At 49.9% G+C, this 25,600-nt stretch overlaps 1 protein-coding gene across 1 annotated transcript; it reads left to right on the top strand.

Moving 5' to 3' along the window:
- The first annotated feature begins 151 nt into the window (after positions 1-151).
- On the top strand, positions 152-12,595 carry MAG (myelin associated glycoprotein). The gene is made up of 10 exons (XM_059904146.1): positions 152-211; positions 710-778; positions 960-1,328; positions 2,750-3,046; positions 3,133-3,390; positions 4,449-4,709; positions 9,313-9,600; positions 9,952-10,048; positions 11,056-11,155; positions 12,144-12,595. Exons 2-10 carry the CDS (start codon positions 733-735, stop codon positions 12,306-12,308), a joined length of 1,881 nt encoding a protein of 626 aa, XP_059760129.1. The 5' UTR covers positions 152-211; positions 710-732; the 3' UTR covers positions 12,309-12,595.
- The last annotated feature ends 13,005 nt before the right edge of the window (positions 12,596-25,600 follow it).

Raw genomic sequence — 25,600 nt, 5'->3', positions numbered from 1 at the left:
CTGTGTGGGAGGGTCCCAAGCATCCATGGGCAACAGAGACCATGTGGGCAGCCTACAGGATCTACTCACAGTAGATTCTGAAAGCGGGGCGGGGCGGGGCAGGGGACCCTCAGGCCCCCACCTCCTTGCACCTGTCTGACTCTTGTTCCAGGTTGGCCGGCTGACAGCTCCAAGTGGGACCAGAAGACATTCCCAACTCAGGGAGACGGAGGTGAGGGGGAGGGTTCCAAATTCCCCTTCCTCTTGGCTTCCCCTGCTTCCTGCTGCTGGTCCAAACTTGGCTCTTTCCTTACTTTTTGGAAATCCCCAAGGGCAGGATGGTGATGAAGATAATTATTAGCACGTCACTTACCACATAGAGTCAGGACAGTTTGGTGGTGAAATCTGCAGACCTGGACAGGCGGACAGGGCTTGAATCCTAGCTCTGCCACTTACCTGCTGTGTGGTCTCGGGCAAGTTACTCAACCCCTCTGGACCTCGGCTACAAAGTGAGGATAATAATTGCATCTACCTCAAAGAGATCAAATGAATCTGTATAGTAAAGTACTGGGGGTGGTTCATGGTTGATGCTCATAGATGTGTTTGTGATTATAAATAATAATAGCAGCAGTGGCTAACATCTGAACAGGCTGCTTCCTAAAGCCTTACTAGAAGCACCCTTTTCACTTCCCCTGGCCTTTAACCCTCTCCTCTCTTCTCCTCTATCCAGCTGTTGCTCACTTGCTGTACAAAATGATATTCCTCACGGCGCTGCCTCTGTTTTGGATCATGATTTCAGGTAATGCCTGGGGGTCTGGGGCTCCTGGAGTCTTGGCCCCTGAGCAGGCTGGGGTTGACTCTGTGGGTCTCTGGACCCCGCCCCCACCCCCGCAGGGCAGTGGAAGGTGATGGGAGCTGGGGGGTTGGGGGCATCTGGGCAGGACATGTCCCTCAGCCTCAGCGGTCCTGCTTGCCCACAGCCTCCCGCGGGGGTCACTGGGGGGCCTGGATGCCCTCGTCCATCTCGGCCTTCGAGGGCACGTGTGTCTCCATCCCCTGCCGCTTCGACTTCCCCGACGAGCTGCGGCCGGCCGTTGTGCACGGCGTCTGGTACTTCAATAGCCCCTACCCGAAAAACTACCCGCCAGTGGTCTTCAAGTCACGCACCCAAGTCGTCCACGAGAGCTTCCAGGGCCGCAGCCGCCTCCTGGGGGACCTGGGCCTGCGCAACTGCACCCTCTTGCTCAGCAACCTCAGCCCCGAGCTGGGCGGCAAGTACTACTTCCGCGGGGACCTGGGGGGCTACAACCAGTACACCTTTTCCGAGCACAGCGTCCTGGACATCATCAGTGAGTTCCCAGGGGCTGTGCAGATGCCGTGGGACTGGGGCCATGCAGGGGGCGTAGGGGGAGCAGGAAGTCCTCCTGGCACCTTCCCAGGGAGGTCTAGCTGGCAGGACCAGGGACTTGTTGGTTTGGCTGGGGGGAGGGGTGCAAACCCCCCTGCCCACACGGACCAGGCAGATGACCAAAACGGGCAAAGCAGGGCTCTCAGAGGAAAGCAGTGCTCTTACTCTTCCAGAAACACCTGGGGTAAAGGCAGGGGCCCCGGCGTTGGGGTCAGGCCTCTGGATTCCTATGTTAGCTGGGCTACTGAGGGCAAGTTACTTAACTTCTCTGGGCCTTGTTTTCCTCTTCTGTAAAATGGGGATAAGAACAGCACTCAAAGTTCAATGAGGGAATAGTTGTCAAGTGGGCAAAGCAGTGCCTGGCACATGGCGCCCAGCTCTATCTAAATGGTGCTGGGTGAGAATGCAGGGTCACTGCTGTCAAGCATTCTGAGTTTTTCATTTGTTTGCTTGTTTGTTTTGTTTTGTTTTGTTTTTGGCTGTGCTACACGGCATGTGGGATCCTAGTTCCCTGACCAGGGACCGAACCCGTGCCCCCTGCAGTGGAAGCGCAGAGTCCTAACCACTGAAACACCAGGGAATTCCCGAATTTTTCAAAGGGAACTGTGTATTTTTCTATGTTTTTTCAACATCAGCTGCTGATTCAGATATTTTTTTAAAAAATACCCTAAATTTAGGTCAAATAAAGTGCAGCTCTGGGCCAGTTTTGGCAATTAGAGTAGGGTCTTCTGCCTCACTTCTGAGAGGCCCTGAGAGGCATGGAACCCTCAGACTCAGGTTTGCCATCAGCTCTGAGCCTATATGAGGAGCCAGATTACAGCCCTGATACAGAAAGAGAGCCCCCCCTTCCGCCGCCAGGCACAGCCAGACAGCTCCAGGACACACCACACACACACACACACACACACACACACACACACACACATGGAAGGTAAACCAAAGCAAACATGGGATGGAGAGAGGTTTCTTGAGGAATATAATGTAGTGTCCAGAGCACAGACGATGAAGCCAGAGTGACAGGGATTGAAGCTCAGTTTTACCCAATGCTAGCTGTGGCCTCAGTTTCCTCATCTGCAAAATGAGCAAAATAACATTACCCGCTTTCTACTTTCAGCATGGCTGGAAGGACTGGCAGGTTACACACAGTAAAGTACTCAGACCACTATATTGTTGTTTCCGTTATTATTACATCTGCGGTTGGATCTGCGGAGGGCTTCTGGGTGAAGGGTACCCAGGAGGAGAGAAGGCTGTAGGGAATTCTGCATCCGAGGATGGGGAGGGGACCGGGTACCAGGACTGGAGTCGGACAGTGTGGGGGTCCGATGCTGCTTCCTTCACCCTCCATCTCCCCGTCTCACTTAGACACCCCCAACATCATGGTCCCCCCAGAGGTGGTGGCAGGCACAGAAGTGGAGGTCAGCTGCACGGTGCCTGACAACTGCCCCGAGCTGCACCCAGAGCTGAGCTGGCTGGGCCACGAGGGGCTCGGGGAGCCGGCTGTGCTGGGGCGGCTCCGCGAGGACGAGGGCACCTGGGTGCAGGTGTCGCTGCTGCACTTCGTGCCCACCAGGGAGGCCAACGGCTACCGGCTGGGCTGCCAGGCCTCCTTCCCCAACACCACTCTGCAGTTCGAGGGCTACGCCAGCCTGGACGTCAAGTGTGAGCCTGGGTGCGGGCCGGGGGGCGGGCCGGGGGCGGGGTCTGCGGCACGTGCCCGCTGACGTCCTGTGTCTCCGGCGCCGCAGACCCGCCGGTGATTGTGGAGATGAACTCCTCGGTGGAGGCCATCGAGGGCTCCCACGTCAGCCTGCTCTGTGGGGCCGACAGCAACCCGCCGCCGCTGCTGACCTGGATGCGGGACGGCACGGTGCTCCGGGAGGCGGTGACCGAGAGCCTGTCCCTGGAGCTGGACGAGGTGACGCCCGCGGAGGACGGCGTCTACGCCTGCCTGGCCGAGAACGCTTACGGCCAGGACAACCGCACCGTGGGGCTCAGCGTCATGTGTGAGTCGCCGCCCCCGCCCGGGGCGGAGCTGGGGGCCCAGTGGGGGGCGGTCGGGACCATGGCCGCGGTTGAGATGGAGATGGAGAGGAAGTTGCAGGTTAAGGAGTTCCTTCATTTTTCCCACGAGTATCTGGTGAGCACCTACTCTGCACCACTCTCTTCGCTAGGACAAGATGGGAAGAGACAGGGGCAATCCCTGCCACCCAGGAAAGCCTGTTAAATTCAGTTTCCTGCGGGTAGAGCTGGGCCTGGCCCCGGGAATCTGCATTTTAAAATGAGCCCCATTGCAGTTCTGATGGGAGGGCTAAGGAGAACCCAGACCTCACCCAGCCCCTGAACATTATGGGGCCCCAGGGAGAGGGGGCCCATCAGACAGGACTCTTAACTAGGAACCAAGGAGAGGTCATTCATTCATTCATTCATTCACTCACAAATATTTATTGAGGCAAAGTGCCCAGGGCTGGGGATAATAAAAATGACAGCACCGGCCAACATTTACTCAGCAGTTTCTGAGTGCCTCCCACAAATACTCTTTCCCTGGGGCCTCCGCACGGCTGGCTCCTACTCACCTCCTAGTCTCACTGGAGCCCTCCCTCACCATCCTAGTTAAAACTGTAACTACCCCGATTTCCCATCCCACCTTTATTTTTCTGCAAAGCACTTATCCCCATCTTGCCAACTATATGTTTGATTTCCTTATATAGCATCTGTCCACGTGGGCAGGGATCTTCATCTCCCTTGTTCAGGCTAAAACAGTGCTTGTCACAGTTGGTTCTCAGTGACCCCTGTGAGGTTGGGAATATTATTAAGCCCATTTTCCAGATAAGAAAAATGGGGCCCAGAGGGCTTTAGACATGGGTCCACACACAGCTGGGAAGGGGTAGAGCCGGGATTCAAACACAAGCACTATAGCTGCAGAGACCCTGTCTTTGTAAACGACACAGCCAGGCCTGGGGTTACCTGAGCCATCCTGAGCTGGTGTGCCCTGATTGGGGTGTCGGGGGTCACATTTGGGGCTGGGAGCTTCTGACCATCGGCCCCCTGTCCTGCCCCCCAGATGCACCCTGGAAGCCGACGGTGAACGGGACAGTGGTGGCCGTGGAGGGGGAGACAGTCTCCATCTTGTGCTCCACACAGAGCAACCCGGATCCTATTCTTACCATCTTCAAGGAGAAGCAGATTCTGGCCACGGTCATCTATGAGAGCGAGCTGCAGCTGGAGCTCCCTGCCGTCATGCCTGAGGATGATGGAGAGTACTGGTGCGTGGCCGAGAACCAGTACGGTCAGAGGGCCACCGCCTTCAACCTATCCGTGGAGTGTGAGTACTCCCTGCATCCGCTGCCCCTGCTGAGGGCAGCCGGGCTTGATTCCTGCCCACCCACCCCTGCGGTGGATGGCTCAATGGGGGGCAGCTGGGCTTGATTCCTGCCCACCCACCCCTGCGGTGGACGGCTCAATGGGGGACACCCAGGTTACCGGGAGGTACCCACGCATCCCAACCAGGGGTCAGCTTTGCTCCAGCAGACGAGGATGAGGAAGGGAGGGAAGCGGAATCCATAGCAAGAGAATAAAAGTCCCACCTGAGAATACGGTAGCCCCACATCCTGGTGTGGGCTTTTGACCAAGGAGATTTCTGAATCCTGTGGCCACAGCCCCTTTGCGTTAACTAAAAGAATAACCACGACCTCTAACCCTTGTGGAGCATCGCTAGGCACCAGGCACTGTTGAAAGCTCTGTACAGGGACCCACTCTTTCGTTTTTGTTACACCCAACGAGGGAGGTTCTCTTACTGTCTCCAGTTTCCAGAGAAGGAAACTGAGGCCCTGAGAGGTTATGTCACTTGCCCAAAGTCAAGCCAGAAAACGGCAGAACTGAGATTCAAATACAGTGGTCTGGTTCCACTCTTCTGTACTGCCCATTGACCTCATCCTACGTTATGACATCAGAATACATTGATCAAGCCGTTGTTATGTGCACAGGCTGTGTGGTTCAGTGGGAGGTGGGGGGTAGGACCAAGAGGACACCAAGCGTATTAACAGATAATAGTACAGCAGAGAGATGAGACGGATGCATATAAAAAGCTAACTGTCTTGGGAATGAGGCGCATTGTTCCACTGCCAACCAGAGCCCTTCCCAACCTTCTATGGACATCACCCGCCAACACCCCACCCCCACCCCGGCCCGTCACTCCACTCGGGTCATAGCTCCCAAGTCGCAGTTTCCACTCCCCCTCCTCCAGCAACTCCCTCTGGAATGTCACCTTCGCAGTTCCATTCCCCCTGCTTCCTCCCCAGCTCCAGCCTGACCTCTGGTACTTGCCTCCGAATTATTCCACCTACAATGGTCCCTGCCACACAAGCTTGCCAGAAGGTTTTGAGCACAGTCCGTATACTCAATATGGCATGTGGCCGTAGTCAGTAGAGACAGATTATTCCTGGAGTGCCATCTTCCAGGGCAAGGTGATGGCCACCACTGCCCTGCTAACCTTTCCTCTTTGGGCACCTTCCTTCCCAGTCTCTGCTCGCTCGCAGCATCCAACGTGATCATGCATATGGGTCATGCGGGCACCCCGCCTTCTCCATACATGCCCACCCTTCCGCCTCACGCTTCTCCCCATTAAACCTATATCCCAAGCCAGGGATTCTTAGGTGTAGAGTCAGAGAACCCCCTGAGAATCTGATGGAAACCTCTGATCATACACACACCTCCAGCTCACGAACGTTTTCAGTCACAGACCCTCCTGTATAATAAAGAGTGGTGGCAGCAAACGATCATTAAGGGCCTACTCTGGGCCAGGATTGCATCCCCTGCACGTGTTTTTTTGCTGAGCCCTTGAAGCAGCTACGTGTTATCGTCATCCCCTTTGAAGAGAAACTGAAGGTCAGAATTCCCCAAGGCCATGCAGCTGGAAGGCTGGCCAGTGCCAGGATTCTTCTGGACTCCTGTCTACCCAGTTCTTAAACCTCTGGCTGCTTCATCTCCCCTGCAGTCCTTGGTACCCAAGGTACTCAAGGCCTTCGATCTTCCGGAGGGGAGGAGCAGCTGTTCCTCCCACCCCACCCCTGCTGAGCCGGTCACTGGGCTCCAAGGCCTGTGTCGCTGTGCTTGCCCTCTGGGTGTCCGGCTTCAGGCCCCTCTCTGTCCCCGAAGTCTGCGTCCCCTAGCACCGGGGCTTCCGTGCTCGCTGACAATGGTGGGTGCTCCTGAGCTGGACGGGGTGGGGTGGGGTGTTGGGTCCCAGCACAGCGTGGGACCTGCAGGGCACTCACCTCACTGAGACCTTGTGATGACTAGAAGACTGGTTTCAGCCCTTTGCGCATATTGACCTATTTCATTCTCACAACAACGCGATTGGGGGCAGGGACTGCCCTTCACACGTTTAATAGGAGGAAATGGAAATGTTACTGGTGTCCAGCACCCGACAGAGCTGAATCGACCTGGGTGCGAATCCCAGCTCTGTCTCCATCTTGTGATGGAGATGTGCTGTGTGATCCCAGACGAGTGACTTCACCTTTGCTGAGCCCCGATTCTCTTCTCTGAAAAACGGGTATGACAGTATCTTACACTAAGGAAATTATGGTTAACGCCCATAGTGCCCGACATGTCCCATGTGCCCCTAAGTCTTAGACATCCTCTGAGCTTCCCACTCATCTCTCCTTTGAACTCCTGGCTGGGTATCCGCCTGCCTTCCTGCTGCCAAGGCTTTGCCCACTTGCTTCCTCTGCTGGAATGGTTCGATCCCTAGGTGGGATGTTAAGCTTTCTTTTTCTTTTCTTTTTTTTTTTTTTTCCCGCTGCATAGGGTCTTCGTTGCTGCGCGGGCTTTCTCTAGTTGCGGCGAGCGGGGCTACTCTTCGTTGCGGTGTGCAGGCTTCTCATTGCGGTGGCTTCTCTTGTTGCAGAGCGTGGGCTCTAGGCGCACGGACTTCAGTAGTTGTGGCTCGTGGGCTCTAGAGCGCAGGCTCAGTAGTTGTGGCGCACGGGCTTAGTCGCTCCGCGGCACGTGGGATCTTCCCAGACCAGGGATCGATCCCATGTCCCCTGCATTGGAAGGCAGATTCTTAACCACTGCACCACCAGAGAAGTCCCTAAGCTTTCTTTTCAACACACTCATGTGCCCACTTCAGAACAGAGTCCCGTAGCCCCTCGCAAGTCAAGGACCATTACCCCTCTTTGCACACATGAGAAGTCCATCTCGGAGGCCCAGGAAGCCGAGTGGCCTGATCGGGGCCACCAGCCAGTAGATGGCAGAGCTGAGATTCAAGCCAAAGCCATCCCAACCCAAACTCCCCATCCTTTGTGGGACCTGGGGTTTATCTAGTGTCAATCAGGGTTTCGTAGGTCGCGAGGCTGCCGGCAATGCTGCAGAGATGCTGAGCACATGCAACAGGGTGTCAGCGTTCCTGCAACACTGTCACAACAGCACCAGGGGTGCGGTCTTGAATGAAAGGATTTTTAAAAAATTAGTCACTGTCCGTTCAGGTTTGTCATTACTAATTTACTCTGTGGCGTGTTAATTTGTTAATACTACAGCAAGCATAGTGCACGTCTGCCTCAACAGAATTTGGAATATCTAACTGTTAATTTACTAGACGTAGAGATATGTACACGTTGAGGTTCCAAATGGAATGATCCCTATTGCAAATACACGGGTCATGTGACTCCCTGCTCCGTCGCTGTTACCTGCATATTCTTTTTTACTGGAAATTGAAAATAAGTGGGGTAGGTGGGCCAAGGATCTTTTGCCCATGTGGAAGTGGGTTTAGCTCAGGGCTGAGAACCAGAGGTCAGTCTAGAGCAAGCAGAGGGGAGTGCCAGACTCTCCATGAGGGAAAGAGAACATAGTTTAAAAAAGCAACATTCAATGTTCTATTATAATTTCATATTTTGGAAAATGAAAGGAAAAAAAAATACCAGTATCGTTTTTGTAATTTAAATGGCAGCAAAGCAAAGCTCAACAAAATGATCTTGGGTGGAGGGTGGTACCTGGTACCGCGGGGAATCCTGCGAGGGAGGGAGGGTCAGGATGCTGGGGGCTCCGGGGAGTGAGTAGGGGCATCTGTAGGATGGCCTGGAAGGGGAGCTGGCTGAACGCAGTAGCTCATCCAGCGAGTCTTCCCAGAGCTCCTGCCGGGTGAAAGGGACATTCTAGGGACTTCCCTGGCGGTCCAGTGGTTAAGACTCCGCGCTTCCACTGCAGGGGACTTGGGTTTGATCCCTGGTCAGGGAACTAAGATCCTGCATGTCGTGTGGTATGGCAAAAAAAAAAAAAGAAAAAAAGAAAGGAAAGTCATGTTCTAAGTGTGGGGGACAGAGTGGAGACTGAGCAAGAGCCTGTCTCGATGGAAATACAAGACCAGCCACATCAGTGTATAAACCCGGGTAGGGATAAGTGCTGGGGAGAAAACTGGAGGGAATGGTTAGTGAAGCGAGGTGCAACTTACATGGGGTGGTCAGAGAAATAGACATGGTCTGCGCAGAAGCTGCCTGGAGTGAGGGCGTGAGTTTGGCAGGTGTCAGGGAAGTGTTCCCCGCAGAGGGAGAAACGCAAGACCCACCCCCCCATCCCCACCCCGGCTGTGGGAAAAAGCTCCACAAGTATGAAAAACAAGCAAGGAGGCTGGCGTGGCTGGAAGGGAATGAGCCAGGGTGACAGCAGGAGACTAGAGCGTGGCTAAGTCCTGCAGGGCCTTGCAGGCAAAGGCAAAGAATTGGGGTTTTATTCTAAGTGACACGGGGAGCAATTGGAGAGGGGCTTTGAGCAGGCAGCACCGTGACCTGATTTATGTTTCACAAGGTGAGCAGAGTTAGAGAGGATGTAGAAGAGAGCGCAGAGGGGAGCAGGCAGCTCATCTCTGCGACAGCCAAGGAGCCCCCGAGGCCCCGTCTCTAGCCCGCGGGGTCTCGGTCTTGCCCCTGCAGTTGCCCCCGTGATCCTCCTGGAGTCCCACTGTGCGGCGGCCCGTGACACGGTGCAGTGCCTGTGCGTGGTAAAAGCCAACCCAGAGCCGTCCGTGGCCTTCGAGCTGCCCTCGCGTAACGTGACCGTGAATGAGACGGAGCGCGAGTTCGTGTACTCGGAGCGCAGCGGCCTCCTGCTCACCAGTATCCTCACGCTGCGGGGCCAGGCCCAGGCCCCACCCCGGGTCATCTGCTCCTCCCACAACCTCTATGGCACCAAGAGCCTGGAGCTGCCCTTCCAGGGAACCCGTGAGTGGTGTGGCCTGGGGCTGGGAGTCAAGGGACAGACAGGACCCCTCTTGGATCCAAGCTCCCCTCCCCAAGGCTGATCACCAGCCGCTGCGCGTGGGTCAGGCTGCGCAGTCGATCGGGTGGTAAAGATGCCCTTTCCAGCCAGTTAGGAGAGGCTGCCCCAAGCTTGCCTGTACTTTACTGGCCCCTCCAGCAACGAAGGCCTTCAGGCTAGCCAGTCAGTGCAAGGATATGCCAGCGGTGTAAATATTTTCCCGCTCACCCCTGCCCCAGCCTGTCTCCTAAGAACCCAGGTGTCCTCACTCCCACCGGCAGCCCTGAGGGTGCCTGCGTCTTCTCTTTCCTCAGATCGCCGGATGTGGGCCAAGATCGGGCCTGTGGGAGCAGTGGTTGCTTTTGCCATCCTAATTGCCATCGTCTGCTACATCACCCAGACGCGCAGAAAGTGAGTGGCCTTCCGGGCTGAGCTGGGGCGGGGCGGGGTGGCCTCCAAGGGCAGGGCAGGGGCAGATCAGTTGGAGGCTAGGGGTAGGCAAGGGAGGGCGGATTCTACTCTGAGCATGTTCAGCTGGGTGGAGGAGAGAGGGCCCTGGCTAACATGAGCCGCCGGGGTCGGGTCACGCATGCCAGTGCCTGGGCCGAGCACTTCTCACCAGTCAATACCTGTGCCCCACATCCTGTGCCGTGGCCTCCTGCCACTCCGGTGTGATGGGGAGAGCCGGTACCCCTGGCTCGCAGCCAGAACATCAGTCACAGTTGGTTCCAGAAGCCCCAACGATTACACATATCTGTGGTATCAAAAACGCTCCCCAGGGACTTCCCTGGTGGTCCAGTGTTTGGGACTTCACCTTCCAAGGCAGGGGGTGTGGGTTCGATCCCTGTTCGTGGAACTGGGATCCCACATGCCTCGTGGCCAAAAAACCAAGACATAGAACAGAAGCAATATTATAACAAATTCAATGAAAAGACTTTAAAAATGGTCCACATCAAAGAAACCTTAAAAAAACAAAACACAACACAACAAAACGCTCCCCAGTCCCAAGCCACATCCACGTGCCACCAGTGTGCTGCTGTTATTTTTCTTCCTTGTGGTGCACACATATCAGCTCTCCTGACAATGAATTAATCTCCCGCTCCACATCCTGGCGGCAAGGGGGTGCGGATAGCCCCAGAGCGAATGAGGAGAGCCAAGAGGAGCCAGGCTGGGGTCCTGAAAGTGGCAGAGACCAGGGCCCAGGCGGCTCCTCCTCAGCTGTGAAGCAGAGGCGGGGTGGGCAGTGGTGAACAGGAAGAGGTGCTCAGCAAAGGGGCCGGCTGCCCATCCTAGAGAGGCGGGCGGGAGCAGCGCTGGGGTCCCTCGGGCCAAACTCCTTAGGTAGATGGGGTTGCAGATAGAGAGGGGAGTGGGGGGACCTGGGGGTCCCACTGGAGCTGACATGTCTTGCCCTGCAGAAAGAACGTGACAGAGAGCCCCAGCTTCTCAGCGGGGGACGACCCCCCCGTCCTGTTCAGCAGTGACTTCCGCATCTCTGGGGTGCCGGAGAAATATGAGGTGAGGCCAGAACCCTGTGGCGCCAGGCTAGCTGGAGATCCTGTGTGCCAGGGACCCCGAGGGCCTGGGGAGGACCTGGGAGGCCCAGGGGCAGAGGGGGAGCTGGCCCAGCAGAAGGGAAGGAGGAGACGTGCGGAGGGCTGGCTTGGCCGTGGGCTGGGAAGGGGCACTCAGGCTGAGGCCTGGCGGGGGGCTGTGGAGCTCGGGGCCCAAGAGAAGCCCTCATCCACCCCGCCTGCGTCTATGACTGCATTTCCTTCTCCAATAGTCCAGAGAGCTCTCTACCCTGGAATGAGCACCCCAGGAGGTAGGTTCCGGGGGCCTCAGTGTGCCCACCTCTGGGCCCTTGTTGGGCCCTGGGGTTGGCGTGCATGTGTGTGCGTCCCATCAGGCGTCCAGGTTGGTCCCCACTTCAGTCTGGCTCTGCCCAGCACTACTGGCCTTGTCTATTCTGTCCCATTGCTGCTTGCTTCTGTGTGTCTGTGGCCACTGTCCTTGGTGTGTGTGTGTGTGTGTGTGTGTGTGTCCAAAGGTGGGGGGCAGGGATGGAAAGCGTGACAGGCAAGCCGAAGTTGCACCTGCAGGATCTCCCAGGTTGAGGAGGGGGACCACACCAGACCCAAACATACTGAGTCAGGCATTTACAAAAATTGGTGAAGGTGGGCACCCGACCAGGTGGCTTTAATCTGAGAGCATGTTATGGACTGAATTGGGTGCCCCCCAAATTCCTATGTTGAAGAAGGCTTCCTGGAGACGTTGAATTTGTGGGCGGCTTTCAGGCTTGGCAGCGAGGAGGTGATTTTGCGTAGGGGGGATCGGCACAGGCCAGAGCTCCAGAGGGGGACCGGGGACCGTAGGCTGGCTGGGCTGGCGGTCCTTAAGGAAGGAGGCTCACACAGGACTCAGCTCTGGCGGGTGCAAGCGACTCCAGCCTTTGCATCTGGCAAGGGTGGAACAGGACCTTCTAATGGGTTGGTTCCCTTCATAGAGTGAGAGGCGCCTGGGATCTGAGAGGAGGCTGCTGGGCCTTCGGGGGGAACCCCCAGAGCTGGACCTGAGCTATTCTCACTCGGACCTGGGGAAACGACCCACCAAGGACAGCTACACCCTGACGGAGGAGCTAGCCGAGTATGCTGAAATCCGCGTCAAGTGAGGGAGCCGGGGGCAGCCCAGATGGCCACCACCCCTTCAGGACCCTCACTGGCCCCCACTGGCTGTGGGCTCCCTTCCTCCCCAAAGTAGCGGGGGCTGGGGCAGGGAAGGGACGGGGCAGGTGACAGCGAGGTCCTGGGGGCCTGGCCTCCCCCTCCTTCCCAGCTGCCCCCGCCCTGCCAGCGCTCCAGCTCCGCACTGTGGCTCCCCTGTAACCTCCTTTAACCTCATCTGTCTGGAGGGGAGCACGTCTGTCCGTGTTATTTATTGCTACCCCTGCCTGGTCTCTTGTCCCCATACCTGGCCCCAGGGCCTGTCCGGAGGGACATGAAATAAATGCCCTGAAGCCAAACACCCGTCTAGATCCTGATGATTTCGGACCCGTCCCTGGGGACCCTGCCAACCCCCCTCCTTGCCCTTCGCTGGGTCCTCAGGGATCCTAGCGCTGAGCCCAGGCCAGCCGCCCTTAAGTTGCTTCCACTCCGAGCTGGAAGCTCTGGGCTGGCTCTGGTCCACAGTAGGTCATGTTTGACTGCTGGGTGATTTCACATCACGACCCTCATTCCTGCTCCTGCCACAGGTGGAGCGACTGACAGCCCCGGGCTTGCGCTTACACACTGCGACATCTCACTGAAAGAGACGGTGGCTGCTTCTTCTGAAGGGGCCTGGCTCCTGATCTGCCGCACTGCCCACCACTTCCTGTTGTCCCACACCTGGCTGGCTTCACTCACTGACATCCCCCTCTGTACCCTGCGGGTCGCGGGGGGGGGCCTCAGATCTCAGTGTTCCATGAGCCTGTGTCGGTTTCACCGCCGTGCCTCACATTCATGCTGCACTCTGCAGCTTCAATCTTTTTTCTTTTCCTTTTTTTTTTTAAAAAAAAGTAATTAATTAATTTATTTTGGCCATGCTGTGCGGCATGTGGGATCTTAGTTCCCTGACCAGGGATTGAACCCCGTGCCTCCTGCAAGTGGAAGTGCAGAGTCCTAACCACTGGACCACCAGGGAATTCCCAATCTTTCAAACTTCACTTCAAGAAATATCCATCAGGCATCAGCTGTGTATTGAAGCCCTTTAGGAAGCTCAGGCTATCCTGGGAAGGGACCTCCAGGACAGTCCTGTGAAGATGAGAACGCTGGGGCTCAGGGAAGCCAGGTGATTTTTCCAGGGTCCCAGAGCCAGGAAACGGTGTGGCCAGACCCTGGACTCAGGTCTTCTTGAATTTAAAGAAGGCCAGACTCACTGGCATGAACTGGTATCAACAGCTAACATTTTTGTTGAGCACTTACTACGTGCCACGTGGTTCTACCTGGTTTACATGAATTCATCTCCATTTGCTCTCCCTAACGACTGCGACAGTGGTTCTCCAAGTGGGGTCCCTGCACCAGTGGTAGCAGCCGCACCTGGGCACTTGTCAGAAAGGCAGATTCTCAGGCCCCACCCATACTGCAGGAATCAAAACCTCTGGGCTGGGGCCCAGCAGTCTGTGTTTTGACGAGTCCTCCTGGTGACTCTGATGCACTGACGTTGAGAATCTGGAGGAGCCGAGGCATAGAGGCTGCATCACTTCCTCGAGGTCCCCCAGCTGCAGCTCCGACTTGAGCCCCCGGGGCCTGGCTCTGGAGCCCACGCGCTGACCACTGTACATCACTGCCGTTTCAGTGAGAAGCAGCGGGAGCTCGTGGGTCTGAAGGTGCTCAGGGGGTGGTAAGAATAGAGCTGCAGGGCTGAGGGCAATGCCAGCGAGGTTCCTGAGGAAGGTGGTTCTGCCCTGGTTTTTGAAGAGGGCGGAGGATACAACGGAGGCCAAAGTCAAGGTCTAGAGGCAGAAATAACGAAACTGTGTTGGAAAGGAAGGTGACGAGGCCGCTTCGGCTGGAGTGGGATGTCCACATGCATGAGAAAGGAAGAGAGGTGCGTGGTAACGGGGCCGTGGGCAGTGGGGCGGAACCCCACCCTGAGGCCTGCCCTTTCCTCACCGAGCTGGCAGTCATGCAGGGAGAAGGACATTAAATAAATGACCTCAGGCAGAACACCTGGCTGCAAAGTGGGACCCCCCACCCCCCTGCTCCCAAGGAGAAGCACAGGGAAGGCTGGTAGAGCCTAGAATGGAAGTGTGACTTAGGGTCTCGGGGTTGGGGAGGCGTCCTTATGGAAGGAAAGTCACTCGGGGATGCCCTGTGTGAAGGCCCCAAGTGGGAACGTGTTTGGCAAAGTTCCAGGAGCTGAACCGAGGCTGGAGTGGTCAGAGAGGGTGGCAGAGAACAGCAGGGGCTTCATAGCAGACATACTAGACGTTTCGACCAGAGCTCCTGCGCACGTGCAGGGGCCCCGCCCTGACACACCTGTCTGCCGACAACAGGCCGTGGCTCCAGCAGGTCTGGCCTGGGAGGAATGACCCTAAGGACTTCGCCCTGAGAGGCAGAGGAGTGTCAATAATCAGGGCCGTTGAGTAACCCTGTGCTGCCCGCGGTGCAGCCTGAGCGCCGCCCGGGTGAGCTGGGTGTCCCCAGGAGGGGTGTGGAGCGACTCTTACATGAATAGTCATGCTTTATTTAGTCTGTATCAGAGCAAAAGGAAAGCAGCATACCAAACATGATTTTTTTGTTTTTTGATGAAAGCTTAGGATGAGGCTGAGTTAAAAAACCAATCAAGTTGAATTGATTTAAAGAAATGTATGAAATAAAAGTGTTTCAGGTGGTTCACAGACAGGATAAAAGTCCTGAAGGTCACAGGCAAACCTTTAAAGTCTGGAAAGCAGTGATGTGATCTGACACAAAGACCATCTCTTAGGAGGGACTAACGTTCAGTGATGACCCGTAATTCAGCTATCACACTCCGCCCAGCGCCTGGACCCCCCAGAATTCATCCATTCTGTCCACACGTGGTTACTGAGCACCTACTCTGTGCCAAGCCAGTGCTGGGCTCTACGGATGCCGCACTGACCAAAAGAACCACACTCTGACCTGGTGGAGCTGACATCCTGTGGAAGAGATAGACAAAGACCAGATAAACACGTGGTCAGATAGTGTGCTAAGAAGGAAACTAAGAGAGATAGAAGGACAGAGTGTGCTTGCAAGGCTGCCAATTTAGAAAGCGGTCATTTGAGTATAGAGACCAGAAGGAAGAGAGGGAGGGAGCTCTGTCGATTTCTGAGGACTGTGGGTCCAGGGAAAGCCAAGATCAGGTGCAAATGCCTAGAGTGGGAACGTACTTGTTATGTTCATGGAATGAGAAGGAAACCAGCCTGCGTGGAGTGGGACGTAGGAGCCGGAGCGGTTGCCCAAGGGAGCCCGATCACAGAGGGGCTTTAGGTCACAGTCAGGACGCAGGGTTTTACTCTGAGTGACCTGGGGAGCTGCTGGAGAGTTATATGCAGAGGAACGTTATGGAGGGGCTGGAGGTTTCAGAGACCCTGCTGGCAGCTGTGCGGACAGTGAATGCAGGGGATCAGCGGATACAGGCAAGGGGCTCAGCAGGCCACGGCTCTTGTCCAAGAGAGAGGGGAAGTGGAGGTGTGAGAGGGAAGAGCATAAGGACCTGTTCTAGAGGGGGAACTTATGGGGCTGGCTGGTACGGAGGGGAAGCAAGAGAGGAGTCCGAGATGCTTAGATGCTTAGATCTAAGGCCACTTCCTTGGATGCTGGAGAGGTCGAAAGGAACTAGTTTGGTGGAGAACACAGCATGCTCTGCTCAGCACGTTCAAGGACAGGCAAGGCTGACGGGACCCCTCGCTGGGGACATTTCAAGCTGAGGAAGAGTCAGAGTGACTCAGAGGGACGGGGACACATGCAGGAGAAGAGGTCTGGCTGGCCTGGAATAGAGGCGAGCAGGTCTCACAGTTGCAGCTGTCGGGAGGGATGGGCCACCCGATGCAGGAGGGAGGATGGCCAGGCACCAGGCATGACAACATGGACCACTTTGTCCCTCCCCTCCCGCCAACCTCCTGGGTCGCTCCTGGCTGAGAAGAGCCATCCCTGGTCGCCCCCCACGCTGTCCTGAGGACCAGTGCCTGGGGTGGGCGGCTCAATTATCCCCATCAATGAAAGGGCTCCAGGCCATGCTGGCTACTCCAAGTCTCCTCCCCTGGGGGGGGGGGGCTCACAACTCCACCCAGGAGGATCCAAGCCTCCTCCTTTCGCCACCTTCCTCATTCTCAGCTCCCGTCTGCTCCCTGGAGGGGAGGTGACAACCTCAGCTCACGGGCAGGGCAGCAGCCGAAGAGAAGACCCCTCCCCCTACCCCCTCCCATGCCCAGAGCTTGGTCTGCCTGGAACATCTTCGCTGGGGAGCAGGAGGGGAACCACTGTTTTGTCTCAAAGGGCCTCTCTGTCCAGCACAGTCTGGAATTGAGCAGCCAGAGGTATGTGACGTGATGTCACCATGGAGTATTGGTCAAACAGAGCAAAGGGACTGTTGGTAATAATGACAGCTGGCTTTTACAGAGTGCTCATTTCACGACGGCCACCCTGCAAAGCGTTTTACGTGCTCGCGGTTGCTCACGGCACACTCAGGCAGTCAGAACCGCCAGTGTCCGCATCATCCTTAGAGGGGAAACTGAGGGAGGTCACGGCTGACAGATGGCAGGAAAGGGATTTGAACCCCGGTCTGTTTACCAGGTGCTTGTCACTCATATGCAGCTGAGTGCAGCACGTGTGTGACCTCACTAACCCTGTGAGAAAGGCACTGTCATCCGCATCTTTCAGCCTGAACAGGGGGCTCAGAGGGGGCACACAGCCAGGTGGGGAAGGCAACCCAGGCCTCACAGGTGCTTGGCTCCACTGCTTCCAGGGCAGGGTGGGGACAGCCAAGCCAAGTGGCCCAAAACAGAGACCATCTACCTCTTTGGAGGGAAAGATGTGAAAGCACCAGAGCTACATTCTCGGGAGTCCTGCTTCCCGCCCTTTCCTCCTCCATGCAGCCCTTGGCCTCCAGAAATCAAGGCACCTGCATGAACCCCCTGCCCAATTTCCACCTGTGGCGGGACCATCACCAATGCCTGGAGCTGTGCCAGCAGAGGCCTCAGACGCTCCTTCTACGTGATGAGCAGGGCTGTGAGTACCCAGTGGATCCCAGAAGACTTTTGGGATCTTGTCCCTTGGCCTGGGAGTCCCCCATTGAGATCACTGGGGTTTTGGGGTTTTTTTAACTTTTTATTTTGAAATAACTATAGACTTACAGGAAGTGACAAAGATAGAAGAGAGAAGTCTGGCGTGCGCTGTGTTGAGTTTCCTCTCATGGTTACTTGTTACATAATTATGTTTAGTACAACCTGTATGTAGTTCTAAGTCCTTTTATCTCTTGTCTAGATGTATGTAACCCTGCAGTCAAGATACAGAATTATTCCATTACCACAAAGATCACCCTTGTAGTCACATCCACTTCCCTTCCCTCTATTGTCTCCAACCCATGGCAACCAGTAATCTGTTCTCCATCTCTACCATTTTGTCATTTCAAGAATATTACATAAAAGGAATCATATGGTCCATGACCCTTTAGGACTGGGCTTTTTTTAACTCAGTAAAATGCCCTTCAGAATTTTCCAAGTTGCTGCCTGTTCAATACTTCATTCCATTGCTACACAGTACTCCAGGGTATGGATGTATCACAATTGTTGAACCATTTAGCTATTGAGGCACATGTAGGTTGTTTCCAGTTTGGAGCTATTACAAATAAAGCTGCTGTGAACAACCGTGTACAGGCTTTGGTGTGGACATAAATTTTCATTTCTTGGGCATCAATTCCTAGAACTGCAATTGCTGAGTCATGCGGTAGGAATATTTCATTAGTTTTTCAAGAAAATTACCAACTATTTTCCAGAGTGGCTGTACCATTTTACATTCCCACCAGCCACGCATGAATGATCCAGTTACACTGCATCCTCACCAGCATTTGATATTGTTATTATTTTTTATTTTAGCTGTTTCGTTGGTATGCAGTGATTTGCATGGTCTTGATTTGCATTTCACTAATGGCTAGTGGTGCTGAACATCTGTTCACGGGCTTGTGTATACTCTTCGGTGAAATGTCTTTTCTTGTCTTTTGCCCATTTTCTAATTGGCCATACAATCCACCTACTTAAAGTGTACCCTTTAATGGTTTTAAGTATATTCACAGCGTTGCACAACCATCACCACAGTCAATTTTAGAACATTTCATCACCCCAAAAAGAAACCCGTGCCCATTAGCGGTCACTCCTGGTTTCCTCTCGACACCGCTACCCCAGCCCTAGGCAACAATTAAATCTACTTTCTGTCTCTACAGATTTTCTTTTACTGGACATTTCATAGAAATGGAATCATACAATTTGTGACTTTTCGTGATTGGCTTCTTTCACTTAATGTTTTCAAGTTCATCATTTTGCAGGATCTCTACAGTACTTCATTTCTTTTTATTGCCAAATAATATTTCATTGTATGGATACACCATATCTTCTTTATTCGTTCATCACTTGATAGACATGTGAGTTGTTCCCAGTTCTTTGGCTTTTATGAATAATGTGCTATGAACATTTGTGTTCAAATTTCTGGGTGGGTGTGTTTTCATTTCTCTTGGGTATATACCCTAGGAGTGGAATCACAGAGGTAGATGGGAATTCTATGTTTAACCTTTTGAGAAACTGTCTTGAGACTGTTTTTCAAAGTGGCTGGAAAATTTTACATTCCCACTAGCAATGTATAAAAGATTCCATTACTACACATCCTTTCCAGCATTTGTTATTGCCACTATTTTTTAATTTTAGCTGTCAAATAGGTGTGTGGGAGTGATAGCTCATTGTGATCTTAACTGGCATTTCTCTAAAGGTTAATGACGTTGAACATCTTTTTATTGGGTTATTTTTAATTTTTTATTTGTTTATTTATTTATTTATTATTTATTTGGGCTGCACCGGGTCTTAGTTGCGGCACTCGGGATCTTTGTTGAGGCATGCGGATTTCTTACTTGCGGCATGCATGCGGCATCTACTTCACAGACCAGGGATCGAACCCGGACCCCATGCATTGGTAGCACAGAGTCTTACCCACTGGACCACCAGGGAAGTCCCTATGTGGTTATTTTCTATCCATATAGCGTCTCCAGTGAAATGTCTCTTCATGCCTTTTGCCCACCTTTTTTTTTTTTTTTTTGCCCATCTTTGAATTGGATTGTTTGAGTTTTATTTTGAATGTTGAATTTTGAGAGTTCCTTATATATTCATTCTATAATTTTTTCTGTTTAAAAATTAACTAACTAATTAATTAATTAATTTGGCCGCCTTGGGTCTCTGTTGCTGCACGCGGGCTTTCTCTAGTTGCGGCCAGCGGGGGCTACTCTTCGTAGCGGTGCGCGGGCTTCTCATTGCGATGGCTTCTCTTGTCGTGGAGCACGGGCTGTAGGTGTGCAGGCTCAGTAGTTGTGACTCGCAGGCTCTAGAGCACAGGCTCACTAGCTGTGGTCCACGGGTTTAGTTGCTCCGCGGCATGTGGGATCTTCCCGTGTCCCCTGCATTGGCAAGCAGATTCTTAACCACTGCGCCACTGGGGAAATCCCTACATATTCATTCTAGATATGAATTCTTTGTCAGATAAGTGGCTTGCAAATATTTTCTCCCAGTTTATGTTTGTCCTTTCATTCTCTTAGAAAACTCTTTTCCAGAGCCAAAAAAAAATTAATTTTGGAGTCCAGTTTATTGAGTTTTAGGGATCATGCTTTTGGTCTCATGTCTAAGAACTCTTCATCATCCCCTATGTACCCCAAATTTTCTCCTATGTTAGCTTCTAAAAGTTTTATAGTTTAATGTTTCACATGCGAGTCTATGATCCACTTTGAGTTAATTTTTGTATGAAGTATGAGATTTAGGTTGAGGTTCATGTTTTGCCTATGGCTATCCAATTGTTCTACCACCCTTTGTTGAAAAGACTGTATTTCCTCCATTGAATCATTTTTTGCTCTTTTATCCAATATCCGTTGGTTGTTCTTGTGTAGGGCTATTCCTGAGTTCTCTAATCTGTCCAGATGATCGACATGTTTATCCCCCCACCAATAGCACACATTGTATTTTATGTGTATATGCCTTTTATATTATTGTTGTTTATTGTATATTCCTTTATAATAAGTCTTAAATCAGGTAGAGTGATTCCTCTCCCTTTACTCTTCTTTTTCAGAAATGTTTTCTATTCTAGTTCTTTTTTCTTTCTGTATAAACTTTAGAATAATCTTGTCTATATCTACAAAAAATCTTGCTGGGATTTTGATAGTAATTGCATTAAATCTGTATATCAATTTGGGGAAAATTGACATCTTTACCATGTTTAGTCTTCTAATTCATGAACATGGTATTTATTGAAGAAGTCTTCTTTGATTTTTTTTCAGCAGTGTTTTGTAGTTTCAGGATACACCTCTTATATATGTTTTGTTAGATTTATGACACCTAAGTGTTTCTTTTTGTAAGCCATTGGAAATGGAATTGTATTTTAAATTTCAGCTTCCACATATGCATTATTAATGTAAAGAAATGTGACTAATTTTTGTGTTGATCTTGTATTCTGCAACCTTGCTGAACTCACTAATTAGTTTTAGAATTTCTTTTGTAGGTTCCTTGGGATTGTCTACATAGACCGTTATGTTATCTGTAAATAGGTTTTATTTCTTTCTTTCAGATCTATATGCTTTTTATTGCCTTTCTTTGTCTTATTATGCTGTCTAGAACTTCCAGTATTATACTGAATAGGAGTGATTGAGAGTAGACATCCTTGCCTTGTTCCCAAGCTTAGAGGAGAAAGTATTAACACTGTTAAGTGTTAAATATGTTAGCTGTATTTTTTGTAGGTCAGTTGTAGGTAATCAGGTTGAGAAGTTTCTATTCTTAGTTTTCAGAGAGTTTTTATCATAAAAGGGTGGTGAATTTTGTCAAATGCTTTTTCTGCAACAATTTATATGATCATGTGATTTTTCTTCTTTGTCCCATTAATGTGAGATTACATTGATTGATTTTCGAATATTGAACCAGACTTGCATACCTGGAATAATCCCCACTTGGTTATAGTTATATAATTCTTTTTATATGGTGCTGAATTCTATCTGCTAATACTTTGTTAAGGACTTCTGCATCCATTTTCATGAGGAGTATTGGTCTGTAGTTTTCCTTTTTGTGCTATCTTTGTCTTTTTTGCTTTGGTTTGGTTTCAGGGTAATACTGGCTTCGTAGAATGAGTTGGGAAGCATTCCCTCTACTATTTTCTACATAATAGATTATGTAGAATTGGTGTTAATTCTTCTTTAAATGTTGGGTAGAATTCTCCAGTAAAAACCATATTGGCCTGAACATTTCTTTTTCACGTTTTAAATTACCTTAGTAGTTATAAGGCTAGTCAAATTATCTGATTCATATTGATTGAGTTGTGGTAGTTTGTACTTTTTGAGGAATTGATCTATTTAATCTAAGTGGCCAAATTTACGTGTATAGAGTTTTTCATAGTATCCCTTATTATCTTTTTGATGTCTGCAGGATATGTACTGATAGCCTCTGTTTCACTCTTGATATTAGCAATTTCTCTTTTTTTATTTGTCAGTCTTGCTAAAGATTTGTCAATTTTATTGATCTTTTCAGTGAACCAGGTATTTTATTTCCTCTATTATTTTTCTGTTTTCAGTTTCATTGATTTCTGCCTTTATATTTATTATTTCCTTCCTTATGCCTGCTTTGGGTTTGTTTTGTTCTTATTTGTCTAGTTTCTAGAGATGGAATCTTATATTATTGACTTGAGACTCACTTTTTTTTTTTTGGCTTGCACGACCTTATTTCCCCAACCAGGGATTTAACTGGGACCCTCGGCAGTGAAATCACCGAGTCCTAACCACTGGGCTGCCAGGGAACTCCCATGACTTACTTTTTTTAATGTAAGCATTCAGTGCTATAAATTTCCCCCTTGTATTTTAGTTGTGTCCCCCCAAATTTGATAAGTTCTATTTTCATGTTCTTTCAGTTCAACGTATTATTAAATTTCCCTTGAGATTTCCCTTTTGACCCATAGGTTATTTAGAAGTGTGCCGTTTGGTTTTCAAGTGTTTGGAGATGTTTCTGTTATTGATTTCTAGTTTGATTCCATTGTAGTTAGAGACTATACTCTATGTGATTTCAATTATTTCCAAATTTTTGAGGCTTGTTTTATGGCCCTAAATTTGGTTTATCTTGGTATATGTTCCGTGGATGTCTGAAAAGAATGTGTATTATGTTGTTTTGGGGTGGAGTGTTCTATGAATGTCAGTTAGATATTGTTGGTTGATGGTGTCGTTGAGTTCTTATATATCCTTGCTGCTTTTCTGTCTAGTTGTTCTATCAGTTGTTGAGGGTGGGTGTTGAATTTTCCAACTGTAATTGTGGATTTGTCTGTTTCTTCTTTCACTTCTGTTGGATTTTGCCTCACACATTTTGTAGGTCTGCTGTTTGGTACTTACACATTTAGATTGCTATGTCTTCTTGATGGATGGACCCTTTCCTTATTATAACATATCCCTCTCTGGCTTTGGTCATTTTCTTTGTTCTGAAATCCACTTTATCTATTATTATAGCCACTCCTACTTTCTTTTTAAAACTGAGGTATAATCAACATATAACATTATATTAGTTTCAGGTGTATAACACAATGATTTGGTATTTGTATTTAGTGCAAAACGACCCCCACAATAAGTCTAGTTAACATCCATCACCATACATAGTTACAGAATTAATTTTTCTTGTGATGAGAACTTTTAAGATCTACTCCCTTAGCAACTGTCAAATATACAGTACAGTATTAGTAACTATAGTCGCCATGCTGTGCATTACGTCCCTAGGATTTATTTATTTTATAACCAGAATTTTGCACATTTTGCCCACCTTCACCCCTTTTACCCACCCCACGCTCCCTGCCTCTGGCAACCACCAATCTGTTCTTTGTATCTATGAGTCAATTTTCATTTTTTAAAAAGATTCTACATGTAAGTGAGATCATATGGTATTTGTCTTTCTCTGTCTGACTTATTTCATTTAGCATAGTTCCCTCCAGTCCCATGCATGTGGTAGCAAACGGCAAGATATCCTTTTATGGCTGAATAATATTCTTTTTTTTTTTTAACATCTTTATTGGAGTATAATTGCTTTACAATGGTGTGTTAGTTTCTGTTTTATAACAAAGTGAATCAGCTATACATATACATATATCCCCATATCTCTTCCCTCTTGCGTCTCCCTCCCTCCCACCCTCCTTATCCCACCCCTCTAGGTGGTCACAAAGCACTGAGCTCATCTCCCTGTGCTATGTGGCTGCTTCCCACTAGCTATCTATTTTACATTTGGTAGTTTATATATGTCCATGCCACTCTCTCACTTTGTCCCAGCTTACCCTTCCCCCTCCCTGTGTCCTCAAGTCCATTCTCTAGTAGGTCTGCGACTTTATTCCCATCCTGACCCTAGGTTCTTCATAACCATTTTTTTTTCTTTTTTCTTTTCTTTTTTAGATTCCATATATATGTGTTAGCATACGGTATTTGTTTTTCTCTTTCTGACTTACTTCACTCTGTATGACAGACTCTAGGTCCATCCACCTCACTACAAATAACTCAATTTTGTTTCTTTTTATGGCTGAGTAATAGTCCATTGTATACATGTACCATATCTTCTTTATCCATTCATCTGTCGATGGACACTTAGGTTGCTTCCATGTCCTGGCTATTGTAAATAGAGCTGCAATGAACATTTTGGTACGTGACTCTTTTTGAATTATGGTTTTCTCAAGGTATATGCCCAGTACTGGGATTGCTGGGTCATATGGTAGTTCTATTTTTAGTTTTTAAAGGAACCTCCATACTGTTCTCCATAGTGGCCTGTATCAATTTACATTCCCACCGACAGTGCAAGAGGGTTCCCTTTTCTCCACACCCTCTCCAGCATTTATTGTTTGTAGATTTTTTGATGATGGCCATTCTGACCAGTGTGAGGGTGTGAGGTGATACCTCATTGTAGTTTTGATTTGCATTTCTCTAATGATTAGTGATGTTGTGAATCCTTTCATGTGTTTGTTGGGAATCTGTATATATTCTTTGGAGAAATGTCTATTTAGGTCTTCTGCCCATTTTTGGATTGGGTTGTTTGTTTTTTTGATATTGAGCTGCATGAGCTGCTTGTAAATTTTGGAGATTAATCCTTTGTCAGTTGCTTCATTTGCAAATATTTTCTCCCATTCTGAGGGTTGTCTTTTCGTCTTGTTTATGGTTTCCTTTGCTGTGCAAAAGCTTTTAAGTTTCATTAGGTCCCATTTGTTTATTTTTGTTTTTATTTCCATTTCTCTAGGAGGTGGGTCAAAAAGGATCTTCCTGTGATTTATGTCATAGAGTGTTCTGCCTATGTTTTCCTCTAAGAGTTTTATAGTGTCTAGCCTTACATTTAGGTCTTTAATCCATTTTGAGTTTATTTTTGTGTATAGTGTTATAGACTGTTCTAATTTCATTTTTACATGTAGCTGTCCAGTTTTCCCAGCACCACTTATTGAAGAGGCTGTCTTTTCTCCATTGTATATTCTTGCCTCCTTTATCAAATATAAGGTGACCGTATGTGTGTGGGTTTATCTCTGGGCTTTCTATCCTGTTCCATTGATCTATATTTCTGTTTTTGTGCCAGTACCATACTGTCTTGATTACTGTAGCTTTGTAGTACAGTCTGAAGTCAGGGAGCCTGATTCCTCCAGCTCTGTTTTTCTTTCTCAAGATTGCTTTGGCTATTCGGGGTCTTTTGTGTTTCCATGCAAATTGTGAAATTTTTTGTTCTAGTTCTGTGAAAAATGCCAGTGGTAGTTTGATAGGGATTGCATTGAATCTGTAGATTGCTTTGGGTAGTATAATCATTTTCACAATGTTGATTCTTCCAATCCAAGAACATGGTATATCTCTCCATCTGTTTGTATCATCTTTAATTTCTTTCATCAGTGTCTTATAGTTTTCTGCATACAGCTCTTTTGTTTCCTTAGATAGGTTTAATCCTAGGTATTTTATTCTTTTTGTTGCAATGGTAAATGGGAGTGCTTCCTTAATTTCTCTTTCAGATTTTTCATCATTAGTGTATAGGAATGCAAGAGATTTCTGCGCATTAATTTTGTATCCTGTTACTTTACCAAATTCATTGATTAGTTCTAGTAGTTTTCTGGTAGCATCTTTAGGATTCTCTATGTATAGTATCATGTCATCTGCAAAGAGTGACAGCTTTACTTCTTCTTTTCCGATTTGGATTCCTTTTATTTCTTTTTCTTCTCTGATTGCTGTGGCTAAAACTTCCAAAAC

The sequence above is a fragment of the Balaenoptera ricei genome, chromosome 19, assembly GCF_028023285.1.
Source record: "Balaenoptera ricei isolate mBalRic1 chromosome 19, mBalRic1.hap2, whole genome shotgun sequence".
In the NCBI taxonomy this organism is placed as follows: domain Eukaryota; kingdom Metazoa; phylum Chordata; class Mammalia; order Artiodactyla; family Balaenopteridae; genus Balaenoptera; species Balaenoptera ricei.
This window is presented reverse-complemented; position numbering and strand designations above follow the sequence as displayed.

What these genes read in the sequence shown, in the direction of transcription:
- MAG (XM_059904146.1), top strand. Translation starts at nt 733, where the DNA reads ATGATATTCCTCACGGCGCTGCCTCTGTTTTGGATCATGATTTCAG. An exon ending in GTTTTGGATCATGATTTCAG is followed by an intron (nt 779 to 959) that starts GTAATGCCTGGG and finishes GCTTGCCCACAG; the next exon opens with CCTCCCGCGGGGGTCACTGG. An exon ending in CTTCAACCTATCCGTGGAGT is followed by an intron (nt 4,710 to 9,312) that starts GTGAGTACTCCC and finishes TTGCCCCTGCAG; the next exon opens with TTGCCCCCGTGATCCTCCTG.